Source organism: Trichosurus vulpecula, chromosome 8 (assembly GCF_011100635.1).
Source record: "Trichosurus vulpecula isolate mTriVul1 chromosome 8, mTriVul1.pri, whole genome shotgun sequence".
In the NCBI taxonomy this organism is placed as follows: Eukaryota; Metazoa; Chordata; class Mammalia; order Diprotodontia; family Phalangeridae; genus Trichosurus; species Trichosurus vulpecula.
The window spans coordinates 229,370,529-229,385,139 of NC_050580.1; the positions used below are offsets into that span (position 1 = coordinate 229,370,529).

The window sequence follows — 14,611 nt, forward strand, 5'->3', positions numbered from 1 at the left end:
CCTTTAGATTACCTAAGACTCTTCATTCTCCAAATGTGTTATTCAAATTTGAAAATTTATTTAAAGCTTTTAAAATATTAAAAAGCAATAAACACTTTTTATGGGGCAATAAGAGGCTGTAATTTTCATACATACACACACACATATACACTTCACAATAATCAAAGAAAGTGCTGGCATTTGGTTATACATGACAGAAAAAATATTAAGAATCGCATTTTTATATCTCTATATACATACATACATATGTAAAATATACCCCCTTACATACATACATACACACACACACACACATCCATGTTTATGCAGGGAGAGAGAGAAGTAAGTAGCATAGGAATAATGGATAGGAAGCTGGCCTTGGAGTCAGGAAGACCTCTGTTCAAAATTATTCCTCTAACTCTTGTTTTGTGACCTTTGACAAATCTCAAAGTCTACAATTGTATAACAGTTGAAGAGCAGCATTGGTTCTGTAAAAGTAGATTTTCAAGAACTGAATGATCTGTTAGAATGAATATAACTTCATTTTGTTCCGTATTGCTATTAACTGTCTACTGTTTTAACATGTTACTACAATATCAGCTTATAATTAGGCTGGCTTCCTTTCTAATGCAACAAAAGGTTTTTGATGGTCCAAGGAAGTCTGATCCTTTTATCTTGGTCTCCCAAGAGCTGTTTGGTCCCCTTTCATCTAGTGTAAATGGCTAAACAAGGACACATTCCTGTTTTGGTAACAAATGATAAGCATCCTCTTTTGTGGTAAATCAGTCTATTTGACCAAGATGCTTGGTAACTAGCATACTCTTCACTTCACATAACAAATGGTCATGTGAATGGTAGAATGGTATAGATATTACTAGCCAAATTATGAGACACACATATCCATCAGCTGCTGGTGGAATGTCTCACTCTGAGTGAATAATTGCAATATTCTTCTCTGTTTCATGTGCAAGGTTTCTGGTAGTAGCTAGTCAAGAAATTTTAAGGAAAGCTCATGCAACAGTTGTATGTTTCCATGTCTATTTATATGAATAGACATAGATATATACATATATTGCACATAAATATATGTATATTAGAAGAAAGTTAAACCACCATATTTATATTACTGAAACTGACATGTTAACTTGTTTCAAATACTATGCAATGGGGAAATAAAATCCAAATCCTATAAAGTGCAATAGTACAGGGTATAGCATGTTAATTTTATTAGCTGTCATGACTTAAGTTACAATCTTTAGTTGAAAAATATTTTTAGACTTTTCCCCCTGAATTTAATATACAAGCTGCATATAAGATTTCAAATAGAACCCCCCCAATGCTCCAAATAATGACAAGTACTATAGTCAAAATAATTCTGTGGTGGTGACATAATCTGGGAAACTTGGAGATTTACATTTGGAAAAATGAGATTTTCCCTACATTTTCCTGTTTAGATATGTAGGAATGAAATGGTAGAACAATAGGAATGAGGTAGAAAGCAGATCCATACTCTAGCTAATCCACTTACAAAATATTGTCTTCAAATCAAGAAAGGTCCTTCTACTTGTTAAAACTGTTTGTTCAATACTTTGTATAATATTGGCCCTCAAAAAAATGACAACTAAATTCACTAGATAATTCTGGATTTTTTTCTGGTGTATTCAGTGCTTTTTGACTCCTTTACAACAAAAGGTCAATCCCTTGACCAATATTCTATTCTGCTTCTATTTATAGAGAAAAATTAATGCCTAAGCTAGTAGTTTCTAAATAGTATGTTTGGTAAATGAACCATTTTGACATCAGAGGAAATAAACCTCTTTACAACTTAAAAAAATAAAATAAATTTTTTCACCCTCCCCTTACTCTGCACTGAATTCCCCTTTTCACTTCAAGTGTTCTAGTTACAAAAGAATCTGCAGAATCCAAACACAATATTCCTAGCTAGGTAGCCAAAGAATATAAGTAGTGGGGAGAAAAAAGATGAAACATTAAGTTCTTTCATGTTAACATTTTATTTAAACCAATACACTCATCATGCTTAGCTAGAGACCATTTAAAATAAACATGCAGAATGAAATAGCGAAGACTGACACAATGTAAGGAGGTTAAACAACTACATGAAACTGTTAGATGAGACTGAGCTTAATAGTTCAAGTTTCCTTAATAAAATAAAGTTGTATTAGAACATTTCTATCACTGGAAGCTTGTCCTGGCATATCAGAGTTCTCAAAATGTTCAAGTAATCTTTGTGGCTATAGAAATTGGCAGTTTCAATTTAAACTTAATTCAGTCCTTTAAATCTAAATATTGCAGGTATCTAATTATTTTTATGTGTAGGAAGGTATAAGAGGAAACAACCTAAAGTTCTCCTTAAATACATTTCACAAGGGACCCTTTGTTACCATATTAAAAAAGGTCAATTTTGCCTCCTCAAATATAAATAAATGTGACCAATAAAGTTTGAGATTCACCTTTACATGATAAGTTGTGATGGCTCAAATACCAGCTTCCAGTACAATCCACCTATCTACTGAATTAACAAAAACATGAATTATTCTCTATTTCCACCAAATACTAGCATTTAAACTTTTATGAAAATATCCAAAATCATTAGCCCAATTTTATGGTTAATGATTTACAGTTATGCTTATGTCTGAAAATTAATCAAGCAATTTTTAATTAGTAGAGCTTAAAAACAAACCCACAAACTTTATTTACTCAATGAATTTTTAAGTAGCAAAACCAAACTTGGTAATAATCTTCCAATACCAGAGATTTTATTCAGGTTCAGACCTGAGCACAAAACTTTTTATGGCTGTTTGACTCCTCACAATAGGAGTTTTTATTAGGGGAAAAAGTGTTGTGAGACCTTTTGCTACAAAGGCTATTATTAATAGTACTATAAAAATATTTGGAATAGCATCAACACTTGCTTAAATATAAGAGGGTACTTAACTGTATTAGGCATGTAGTAGACATTTCCAGAAACAATAAGACAAAACTGATGTCTTAAAAAAAACCCTAAAATTGAGTATAATAAATTGGTAAGAGACTCTTTCCTAGGTTTGCTCTAATACCAGAAAAAGAAGAATGCTATACAATGCTTGGAGGATATTTTGGCATTACAATACATTAATCAATCATCCACCAATCATTTATTAAGCACCTACTATGTGCTAGGCACTGTATAATCTTCAAATGTAGGTGACTTTACCATATAAAATAAATATAGGAGGGGATAATTAATTTGTCCTATCTTGACCAAGTATACTCTTACTGTAATAATGCAAAAATTAAGTAAGGCCAACTATTTTAAAATAAATGCTAACTTAGATGACAAGTAATTAAATCATGCCTGTGAGGCAGTTATTTCTTGAAGTGTGATCCGTAATCTTCCCAATGGTCTCAAGGTCTGAAAGTGCTACCAGATGAGGGAAGGATTAAGAACTATTAAGTTTAAAAATTAGATTATGAACCAGAGGGGTGCAGTTTATATTTGGAAGGTGGGAAATATTTTAAAATGGAATTCTATGGTAACTCTTTGAGGAAGAAAAAAGAGGAATAAAGATACAACTGTCACAATGGAAATTTAGTAATCATATGATAATAGCTAAGATTTACATAAGAGCCTTAAGGTTTGCTAAGTTTTTCATACACATCTCATTTGATCCTCTCAACAAACCTGTGAAGGTGCTATGAAAATCATTTTAAAAGAAACCCAAAATGTATTGGCACTAAAAAATGCTTTCATTTTCAAATTTTGAGAATAATTTGTCTAGTATTGGTATTAATTGTTCCTTAAAAGTTTGATGGACTTCCCCTGTAAATCCATGAGGACCATGGCTTTTTTCTTGTTAGTTCCTTTACAGCTCATTCTATTTCTGGAAAAAAGAACCATAAAATAATGAAGTAACAAAGGGGAATCTGGCCAAAAGTTTGAGAACATTTTAGCTCAGGTGTCTCTAGTGAAGCACTGTGTTAAGGAGACTAAGGTTGCAGGTTTAATGACCGGTTATTAAAGTTAATTTCATAGAAGACAAAAATATCATTTCCATTGAACTTACAATTAGCTGCCTTTAAATGTATGTATGCCATGGGTCATAAAGGGAAAAATCAGGCTAAAGAATCTGGATTACTTATCACAACCCAGTGCCACAATTAGAAAACAATGAAAGAAATGGTCAATAAGTATAAAGGATCTTAGTATAAAAGACAAACATTTCCTATATTTTAAGATCACAGCATCATTTCCTTTTATTGCTGTGACCTGAGACAATAGAGTATTACTTCTTTAATCAAAAATATGCCTACACTAATTAATATTAGCATAGAGGTTTTAACCCTCCTGATTCCAGAATTCCATGATCATGGTGTGACTTCAGTCACTGACTTCTCTCAGCTTCAGGTTACTCATCTATAAAATGAAGAGGTTGGACAAGATGGCCTCTGAAATCCCATCATCTCTAGATCCATGATCCTATGATTTAAGTGACACTTCATTTCTGAAGAGTCCCAAAAAGCAAAAATTGTGTATTTAAATAAACATTTATAAAATTTTAATTTTGTGGAAGTATTATTTTATCTGGAAGAAAGAAGGAATCCTTACTACTCTTTAACAACAACAGAAAAACAAAAATTTTTCCTCTCTTTTTTCCATCTGTCTTATTTCCTCTTTCCTTTAATTTCCTGCTTTCCTATTAAGGATGACACATGATAAATTATTTAGGTCACAAAAGATTCTCATTCAGTAATATTAGAAAATCTTAACACCTCTAAATTTAGTTGCACATACATTTGAAAGACAGAAATTATGAATTAAATAGAATCCATTGCAAAAGGGCTTTCTGCTCATTTTTTAAAGAAAATGATGGAGATATAAGAAAATCATTTTACTTGGTTGTCATATTACGGATTGAGGATGTGTTGGCAAGTCTTTGTAAAATGTCTACTTTTAAATGTTTTAAAGTAAACATTTTAAAAAGACATTTTAAAATACCCTTCATAATAGGATTTATGCTAATGACCTATATGAAGAATAACTTAACTATTCAAGTACTCATTTAGCTTGGAATGCCATTCCGATAACCCAAGTGTTATAGCATCAAGATGAATTTGACTGACATTATTTTTGCTGACTACGACCAAGATCAATACTTCTTTCCTATGATACAAATCTAAATCACAGACACATACAAAGTCCTAACTTTCAACTGCCAGGTATTCACTAATGCAGGAAAATGGCTGGAATTTACAGAAATGAAGTTGGTTTTATTAGAAATATCAGTTATAGAATTAGACACTACAAAACATTTACATGGACCTTTACAAAAGTATTCATTTCACCAAGTCTGGATTACTGGCAGTGTAAAACTCTCAAGAATAATTTTAAAGCTAACAAATCAAAGGCACAGTATTAACAGGTTTAAAATGACTAACACTCAAATGACATCAGGAAATACTCAAGTTTATAACGCAATAGGACTTAATATTGGTTGATAATTACGGATATTTGAGGTTATGAAAGGAATATGTAGCAAACTAAGTAAGTTCCAGAATTAACGAAAAAGGACTTAGAATACATGATACTCTAAAGTCATATTTATAGGCTCAAATTTGGGTCATTCAAGCCTTTAAATGTGTTTCACATATCTGACAAGTAACACTATGCTAATATCCAGTATTTGTCAAAAGGAGGCAACCTTTGCTTATCACAAGCAAAATACCCACTTTCCAATGGTGTCTGAAAATAGTAACAAATTCTGAACCAAAAGTAATAGAAGTTAGTCACAAGAGTGCAAAAATTCCCTGCAAAAGTATTCCACTAAACAATTACAAATATGAGGAAACACTTTTAAAATTTTCATTACTATAAGAAGAATCTCCTCTTTTGTACACACTTTGTACAACTGAGATTTTTATTTGCTGCAGGAAATAAAATTGTAAATAACAGTGCATTTTTAGGCATAAAAAAGTATTTATGTCTGGTTCCAGTATAGTCAGGTTAGTACATAAATACTTAAGAGTAATAGGACATTCACTTTAGTGGAAAAATCCAAGTTTCTCACATAACCATTCTTCAGTTAGGTCTTCCGTATTTCTTATTTCGAATACCTTAAAAGACAAAAGCTTAAGTTAAGATGTTATCAAATTTAGTTTCATCTTCCTAATCTGACCTCTGTGAACAGCAAATTGGGCCCCTTTCGGAATGTTCAATTACTGATACTTTATGTTTGGGAGAATTAAAGTATTGACCAAGGCTTGACAGGACTGGAAGAGGTATAAGTCAGGTAAAAATACATATACTGAACTTGAGAACTCAAATATTTCCAAAGAATATATCTGAAAACTATAGCCCAGGGCACTCGAGTTTCAGTTGACTTTAAAAGGACTGGAGGTAGCCAATGGAAGTTACTGGGGTGTGGTATACTTTGATAGAGTAGACTAGAACACTGTTCACCCCCACCAAACCATCACAACTCTCAAAGTTTATATGTTCCAAGAAATATTCCTCAGAATGTAGAACAAATGGTCCTCCTACTTTTCCTAGTTCTGGCAGACTAGAACCATTTCAGATTTGGGTAAATTAGCCACGGTCCACTAGCTGAGTCCACTCCACCCTTGATCAAAAAATCCCTCAGCATGTGAGATGCTGCTTCAGGGTAAAAGGTAGAGAAAAAACTGCCATAAATTACATTCATACAGATACAGGCTGATGGATGGAAAGCAATGATGGTAAGCCTTAAAACAAAGCAGGGAGATGGGAGGGAACTGAAAAAGAGGAAGAGGTGGGAAAGATCATTGATACTATATTAAAAAATAAGCTAAATTTTTTGATTAATCTATTTTTATTGATATAACATGTGGAATAAAATAAACCTATCAACTAAAAATTGGTACAGGAAACTTAAATGAACTTGAGAAACAAGTAAATATTTTATTTTAGTCTTCAGCAGGACCACAAAACAGTAAGTAGTTATTAAATCTTATATCAATCTCCTAATATAAGGAAAATGGTATATTCTTTAAAAATCATTAATAATCTCAGGTATTCCAAGAATGTTAATCTTGGATTCTAAGAAACCATCTAGTTTTGGGTACAGTTAACTGCATAGTAAGTAGCTTACCCACTAAGTAAGCTGGATTCATTCAAATAAATGATTTCCTAATCTTCTGTAATGACTTTGCTAAGCATATTCTCAACAAACAAGTCATATATTAAAATAATACCTTGGTTAGTTCAGCTGTTTGAACTAGCTTATTCTTACTCCCAGCATACATCATCTGTTGCTCAGGCTTACACCCTGTAGTTTAGAAAAGAAGGAAAGCAGGAAATATGAGAATTTGAGAAACGGAAGTGAAAAACTGCTTTCTTCACTTACATTTAATATAGTTACATCAATTTAGAATTTCTTTTGATATGGAGAAAAATACAATTAAATTCACATGTCCCATATTTTGAAGTACTCATTTAAGTACATACATGAGATGATATCAAAGATACATATGGCTGTAAAGTGAGAATGAGGAATAACAGAAAGTCAGGCTTGTATCACTGGTACTCCTAAAGTGCCAAGAGACAAGTGCTGACATTATTTTTAGTGCTAAGGTTTATAAAGCCCTTTACCACCATCTTCATTTGATCCTTACAGCCCTGTGAGGTTAGGTACTATATACATTATTACCCCATCTTACAGATAAGGAAACTGAAACTCAGAGGGTGAGTGACTTCTCTAAGGTCAAAATGCATGTTAAGTGTCAGAGGTAGGATCCAAACTTAGGTCTTTTCTGACTCCAAGTTAAATGCTCTTTCCATTACACAATGCTACAAAGATCTTCTAATGCCAAGTGGATAACCTGGTAGATAATTTATGGGACAATATAAATTGACAAGAGTCAAACAGGACTCCTTTTTTTTTCTCCTCTTGAAATTCCTGGTTTAGGACTGGGGAGCCAAGATAGTGGCTGGAAAGCAGGGATTTGCATGAGCTCCCCACCAGGTCCCTCCAAACACCTACAAAAATGGCCCTGAACAAATTCCAGAACTGCAGAACCCATGAAATAGCAGAGGCAAGCAGGGCTCCAACCCAGGACAGCCTGGAGGGTCGCTGGTTAAGGTCTATCCCACGGAACTGGGAGCGGAGCGAAGTAGAGCCCAGTGTGAGCTGCGCCTGGACCAACCAGACCGGGAGCCAGGTGGAACAGGCCCTAGAGCCCTGAATCAGTGAGCTGTGGCAGTTACCAGACTTCTCAACCCACAAACACCAAAGATAACAGAGAAGGTTAGTGGGAAAAGTTGCAGGGGGACAGAGTGAAAGGAGTTCACAGTTAGGCCACAACCCCAGGGGCAGCGGAGGTGATGCAGCTCTGAGGCTGCTTCCAGAGCTACAGCTGCAGTTGCTTCTGGCCCCATGCCCACCTGGTGGGAGGAATTAAGTGGCAGATCTGAGTGGGAGTGCAGAGCCAGCTTAGATCTGAGTCCTGTCCAGGTTGGCGGTTCTTGGGGGAGGTGGAGCACTGGTGTGGCAGAGCTTGCTGTGTAACTGAAAACAACAGCATAGCCCCTCAAGCTTGGGACAAAGTACTCTATACTCTACAAACAGTCATACCCCAACGAAAATCTCAAGGGTCAAGTAAGTTGGCTGGGAACATGGCTAGGCAGCAAAAACGGACTCAGGTTCAGAATCTTTGGAATCTTTTTTTGGTGACAAAAAAGACCAAAACATACAGCCAGAAGAAGTCAACAAAGTCAAAGAGCCTACATCAAAAGCCTCCAAGAAAAAAATGAACGAGTCTCAGGCCATGAAATTCCTGGTTTAATATTATTTTTTTTTGATTCTGAAGGGAAAAAGTTCTAAAATGCAGGCTGCTTCACATGAATAACTCACAATATCAACTTTTTTGGTGGGTAGGGTAGTGAGGCAATTGGGGTTAAGTTACTTGGCCAGGGTCACACAGCTAGTAAGTGTCAAGTGTCTGAAGCCAGATTGGTACTCAGGTCTTCCTGATTCCAGGGCTGGTGCTCTATCCACTGCATTACCTAGCTACCCCACAATTGTCAACTTTAGAAAACAAAGTCTGTTTAAAAGAAATATAAGTAGGTAAGACACAACACTGGAGAATATCCATGTCAATGAGATCCACTGAAATACTGGAGAACCAGACTACACATGAGCATGCAAAAGATGGAATTAACTTATATTTAACAACATTCAAAGTAAACATAAGTAAAGCAGTCAAGTTTCAGACAATTGTTGCTATGATACAAAATCCTAGTTAACAAAAACACAACACGTCTCTGTATTCTGGCTTATGCATTATGAACAGCTGGACTTCCAGCAACTATCTAAATTTGACTGATTGGACTATCCAGATGGATTGTAATGGAACCTTATAATTTGCAAGGTGCTACTAGGCACTGTAGGAGATAAAAAAAAAAAGTATAAAAGTCTTCTCTCCACAAGCCAGTTGGGGAAATGATTCATTCTTTTAGAGATTTAACATGCATATAAACATATACGTAATATAGAGATAGAGATTAGACTTCTGATTGCATTGGTATAGAGAACACCAAAATAAGTAAAGTCTGTCTACTGATGCACGTTGGCACATCCTCTGCAATTTAGTCATAGAGAGTTAACTACAGCAGCAAAAGGTTAAATCACTTGCCAATGGTCAAACTGCCAACAGGGTTTGAACTTCTGGCTCTAAGGCCAGTTTTCTATACCCTATTCCATGCTTCCTCTACATACGCCTTAGGCTTTGGGAAGACAGATTTCAAAGAGTACCAAAGGATAGACAGGATCCCATGGACTAAAATTCTATGGAGGAAGTCAACCTAGTAGGGAAAAGTGGCTCTGAAGAATGAAATTCTGAAGACACTGAAACAATTCTGATGAGGAAGAAAAAGAGATTGATATGGGTACACAGGAAATTCATTGGCTGAATTAGACTGTTAAAAGACATACTGGTAACAGAGGATGAATATAAACGCATTGTAGAATACTGGTGTGCTGAATGAGGTCAGGGCGGCAGGGAAAGCTAAGGACAATAAAAAGAGGTTTTGTTTTGTATTTTTAAAAGCTATCCTGGGGTAAAGAAGATGACAATCACTATTCAGGGCAGATGGGCTATTGTGAACTGACTACAGAGAGAAAGCAAATATGTTCATTCTTATTTTGCTTCGGCTATCTCTGCCTAGGAGAATGACCTGTGGCCTGCAAAGAACAGAACAATGGCTAACAAGCAGCTGATACTGGCTGATACTGGGCCTAAGTAAGGAGGTCGCCCACTGATCACCCATCTGCTCTTGATGAATTCAAAATGTCACCAATGACCCATTTCAGTAGTAATGATGTGCCAGATAAGCAACTGTCAGCGACACTGATGTGTCAGTTGTGTCAGTGTTGGCTTAAAAATTATGGAGAATTGTAGATACCACAGAACTGCAGAAAGATAAATATCTTAATTTTGAGAAAAAAAAGAGAAAGAGAACATGATCTGGAAACTTTTTATAAGGTTATACACGTTTGATCATGTTAAACATATAAAGGGAAAAGCCATGGAAAAAAAAAGTGAAAATAGCATGCTTCAATTTGCATTCAGACTCCATAGTTCTTTCTCTGGATGTGGACAGCAGGAAAATCATTTCTGAAGGGCTTACTATTTGCCAAGCACTGGGGATAGAAACAGAAAAGTGAGGCAGTTCCTGCTTTCAAGAAGCTCACATTCTAGTTGAGGGAAACACCATGTATAGGAAGCTTCAGGAGCAGGAAAGATTGATGCTAAACCCTGCTCTATTTAACATTTTTGCCAGTAACTTGGATAAGGCATAGAGCACACGCATCAAATTTGTGAAAAACAGAATGTTGGGATGTACTGCTAGTGCAATGGATAAAAGGATGTTAGGCTAGACTACTGGACCAAATCTAATAAAAATTAAATTTAATGGTAATGTACACTGCAAAAAATTAGTTTCACAATGTACAAGATGGGAAAGACATAATTAGCCAGCCATTTTTCTTGAAAAAGATCTAGGGGTTCCCATGAACTGTAAGGTTGAATCTAAGTCAACACTGTGATATGATAGCCAAAAGGGAAATCGATCACAAGTTGAATTAAGAGAAACATAACTTCCAGTAATAACATGAAAGTTCCTCTGTATTCTTCTTTCATCAGATTACAATGAGAGGGCTGTGTTGTTTTGGATACTGCATTTTAGAAAGATAACTGATAATCTGAAGAACTAGGAGGAAGCTGGAATAGTAAAGAACCTTAAGTTCCTGCCAAGAGGATGATGTGAAGGAAGTGGGGCAGTTTAGCCTAGAGATGAGAAAACTCAAGAGGGGCAAAGAGATGTCTTCAAATATCAGAAGGGCTATCATGTAAAAGAGAAATAGGACTAATTCTGTTTGGTTCGAGAGGTTAGGAACTAGGAGCAGTGGGTAGAAGATGTAAAGATGGGGCAGCTAGGTGGTGTAGTGAGTAGAGCACCAGCCCTGGAGGCAGGAGGACCTGCATTCAAATCCAGCCTCAGACACTTGACATACTTATAAGCTGTGTGACCTTGGGTAAATCACTTAACCCCAATCGCCCTGCCTTCCTCCCTCCAAATAAAAAAAAAAAAAAAGATGTAAAGATACCAATTAAGGTTTGACACTGAGAAAAATATCCTAACAATTTGAAGTATCCAAAAGTGACATGGCTGCATGTCAGGTATTGGATTCCTCTTCACTGGAAGTCTTTTAGTTAATAGCTAGATGGCCACCTGGCAAGCATGATTTTCTTTTCTGTAATTTTTTTATTCATTTTAAACTTAAATACAAAATGAGAAAAGAGGGGGGAAACATTTCCATGTATGCAGGAGAATATAGGAGAGGATTCAATATAAGGCAATAAATTTCCATTTAAAGAAATCCTACATAGTAAATACTACACATTGTACACATTGTTTTCAAAGCTACCTAGCTTTTCTTTGCTTCCTTCTAGGTTTTCTTTTGTTCTCTGCTGTGTACTTTTTACTTTATTTTCCTCTTTCTCCCCCAAAGAAGGCTACAATTAAACTTGGATACATATACAAAGTTATCGATAAACACACAAATCTATACTCATATACATATATGTAAAACCATACTATGCATATTTCCACTTGTAATCTCCTTCTCTGGAGTTGGATAGCAACTTCCTTCATTGGTCTGAATCTTTCCAGGTTTTCCTAAATCAACTAGCTCATTACTTCTTATACCACAGAAGTATTCCAACACAATCACATCCTATCTGAGAGACTATGAAAGTTTCTTCCCAATTTTCTGTATTCCTTCTATTCTTGGCTACATTGGTTTTATTTATACAAAAATCTTTGAATTTAAAATAATCAAAATTATCCATTTTATACTTTGACAATGCTCTCACCTTATAATATAGTTTAAGGTCTGATACTGATGAATCTCCTTCCTTTATATCTTTTTTCCCCCTGGTTTCTTTGACATTCCTGACCTTTTTTCTTCCAAATGAACTTTATTATTTTTTCTAACTCAGTAAGATAATTTTTTAGTAATTTAATTGGGATGACATTGGATAAATAGATTAGTTAGGTAAAACTGACATTTAAAAAAATTATGACTTTATCTACACATGAACAATAAATATTACTAAAGTCATATTATTAAATCTGACTTTATTTGTATAAAAAGTATTTTATGTTTATGTAGTTTCTGTGTCTGTTTTGGCAGGTATGTGCACAGGTGTTTTATACTATCTAGTTTATGGTCTAAAACAATATTGAATAATATTGGTGACACGTATAATTTCCCTATTTTCCTTTTTAAATTAAATATATTTTAACTTTAACTTTGTCTAAGATCATGATTACTATCCCTGTTTTTTTTACATAATTCTACTCCAGCCCTTTATTTTATCTTTGTGCATATCTCTCATTTTTACTGTGTTTCCTAAAAGCAACACATTGTTGAACTCAAATTTTTAGTCTGCTGTTTCCATTTTATGGGTAAATTCATCTCATTCACATTCTAAGCTACAATTACTTGTCCTTCCTATGTTTCCTAACCATCTTTCTCTCACCTCATTTACCCTATCCCTTCTCACTGCTCAGCTTTACTTCTACTTGATACCTTGCCCTCCTATTCCTTAACCTACCCACTCCTCTAAGAGTCCCTCCCTTTTTTGCTTTTTGGAGTACACACACACACACACACACACACACACACACATCCTGCATTTACATTGAACAGCGAGCACAATTCCTAGTACAAGGTAGGAACTTTCTAAACTGGATGCTGAGGTCCCCATTACTTCTCTTCTGGATTACTTGCAACAGCCTCTTTACTCATCTGCCAGTTACAGTTTCTCCCCTCTGCAGTCAATCTTTTACAAAGCTGCCAAATGAATACTCCTATGACAGGCCTAACATTATTTCTCTGCTAAAAATCTTCATGCCCCACTCTCCACCACGGTGACCCTTAGGAAACCTAGCCCTTAATATGCAGCCAAGGTGCTATTTTTCCTACTAAGTTCTTTCTAATCTACCTAGTTGCTATTGTTTTCTCCCTCCTCCAATTACCTTGTATTCGCTTTACTTTTGTATATGTATCTGCCGTGTAAAATGTAGGTCCTCGAGACAGGGACTTTTTCAGTTTTTGTCTCTATATTCCTAATGTCTAATATAGGAATTCCCAAACTAGGATATAAGAAGCTTGTCAAAGGAGTATGGGGAATATTTTGTAAGTAACTATTATTCTACTGAAGTATTCCCCCAATAGCAGAATTAGTAGAAAAATGTTATGAGTTGTCCTAATCGTTAGGTAAGGGAAAAGAAAGGGTCCAAGAAAAAAATATAATAACAGAATAACTGAAATGTAAACTAACCAAATTAACAGGAAATAAACGACAAAAGAAAATCTTTAGCTCTTTGTATTACTAATTTGCGAGTGTATTTTGTGAAATTTATTTTAAATCACAGACTCATATAATTTTAAATTGAACTGCAAAGGAAAAAATAAAATCTAGAATCTGCTTTAAATAAAAATAAATATTTCACTTTAGTAAAAATTGTTTCATTTTTAAAGTCTCAAAAGTAATTAAATGTAACATCTGAACTGTATTTATATAGTATACATACTTCCCTTAAAAAAGCACCTTATTTAGTAGCACAAATGAAATACTTTTAAAAACTAAGAATATATGAATTTGAAGAACATAAATGTTTTCATCAAATTTCAATTTGCTGTATATAATACACTTAAAAAAACTTTCACAATAATGTTTCTATAACTGTTACATCTATAAATTACAATAAATGGCCAGATTTCTCAGGATTTCAGGTTGAGGAGGAAAAAAAACTAATTCAGTTTTTGAAAGGTGATGCCTACAATATATTTGTCCATTATTTACTCCCTCTAGCCCTAGAGATCAAAAATTATTCTGAACTCAAGTAGGCCACTATATGAAAGAACACATTTGCAGATGGATTGGCCAATCTATGAATTAGCAGATGAAATTTACTATGTACAGAGAAAAATCCTGAGAAATTAGTTTTGATTATCTCATTTAAAAAAAAAAAAGCCCCCTGAATCTGAGAACAAATTTAAAATTTATAGTAACTTATCTTGAACTCAAG

At 34.6% G+C, this 14,611-nt stretch overlaps 1 protein-coding gene across 4 annotated transcripts in view; it reads right to left on the bottom strand.

The window, feature by feature from the left end:
* Positions 1–1,972: 1,972 nt before the first annotated feature.
* The window catches only part of GMFB (glia maturation factor beta), a 33,062-nt gene continuing 20,423 nt past the window's right edge, over positions 1,973–14,611 (bottom strand). For 3 of the 4 annotated variants that reach the window (XM_036735121.1, XM_036735122.1, XM_036735119.1), the window contains 2 exons: positions 7,207–7,280; positions 1,973–6,090 (listed from right to left, as the gene is read on the bottom strand). In XM_036735121.1, the coding sequence (XP_036591016.1) occupies positions 6,019–6,090; positions 7,207–7,280 (146 nt within the window). In that variant the 3' untranslated portion in view covers positions 1,973–6,018. The remainder of the gene's footprint in view (positions 6,091–7,206; positions 7,281–14,611) is intronic. The other variant, XM_036735120.1, reaches the window with a different exon arrangement.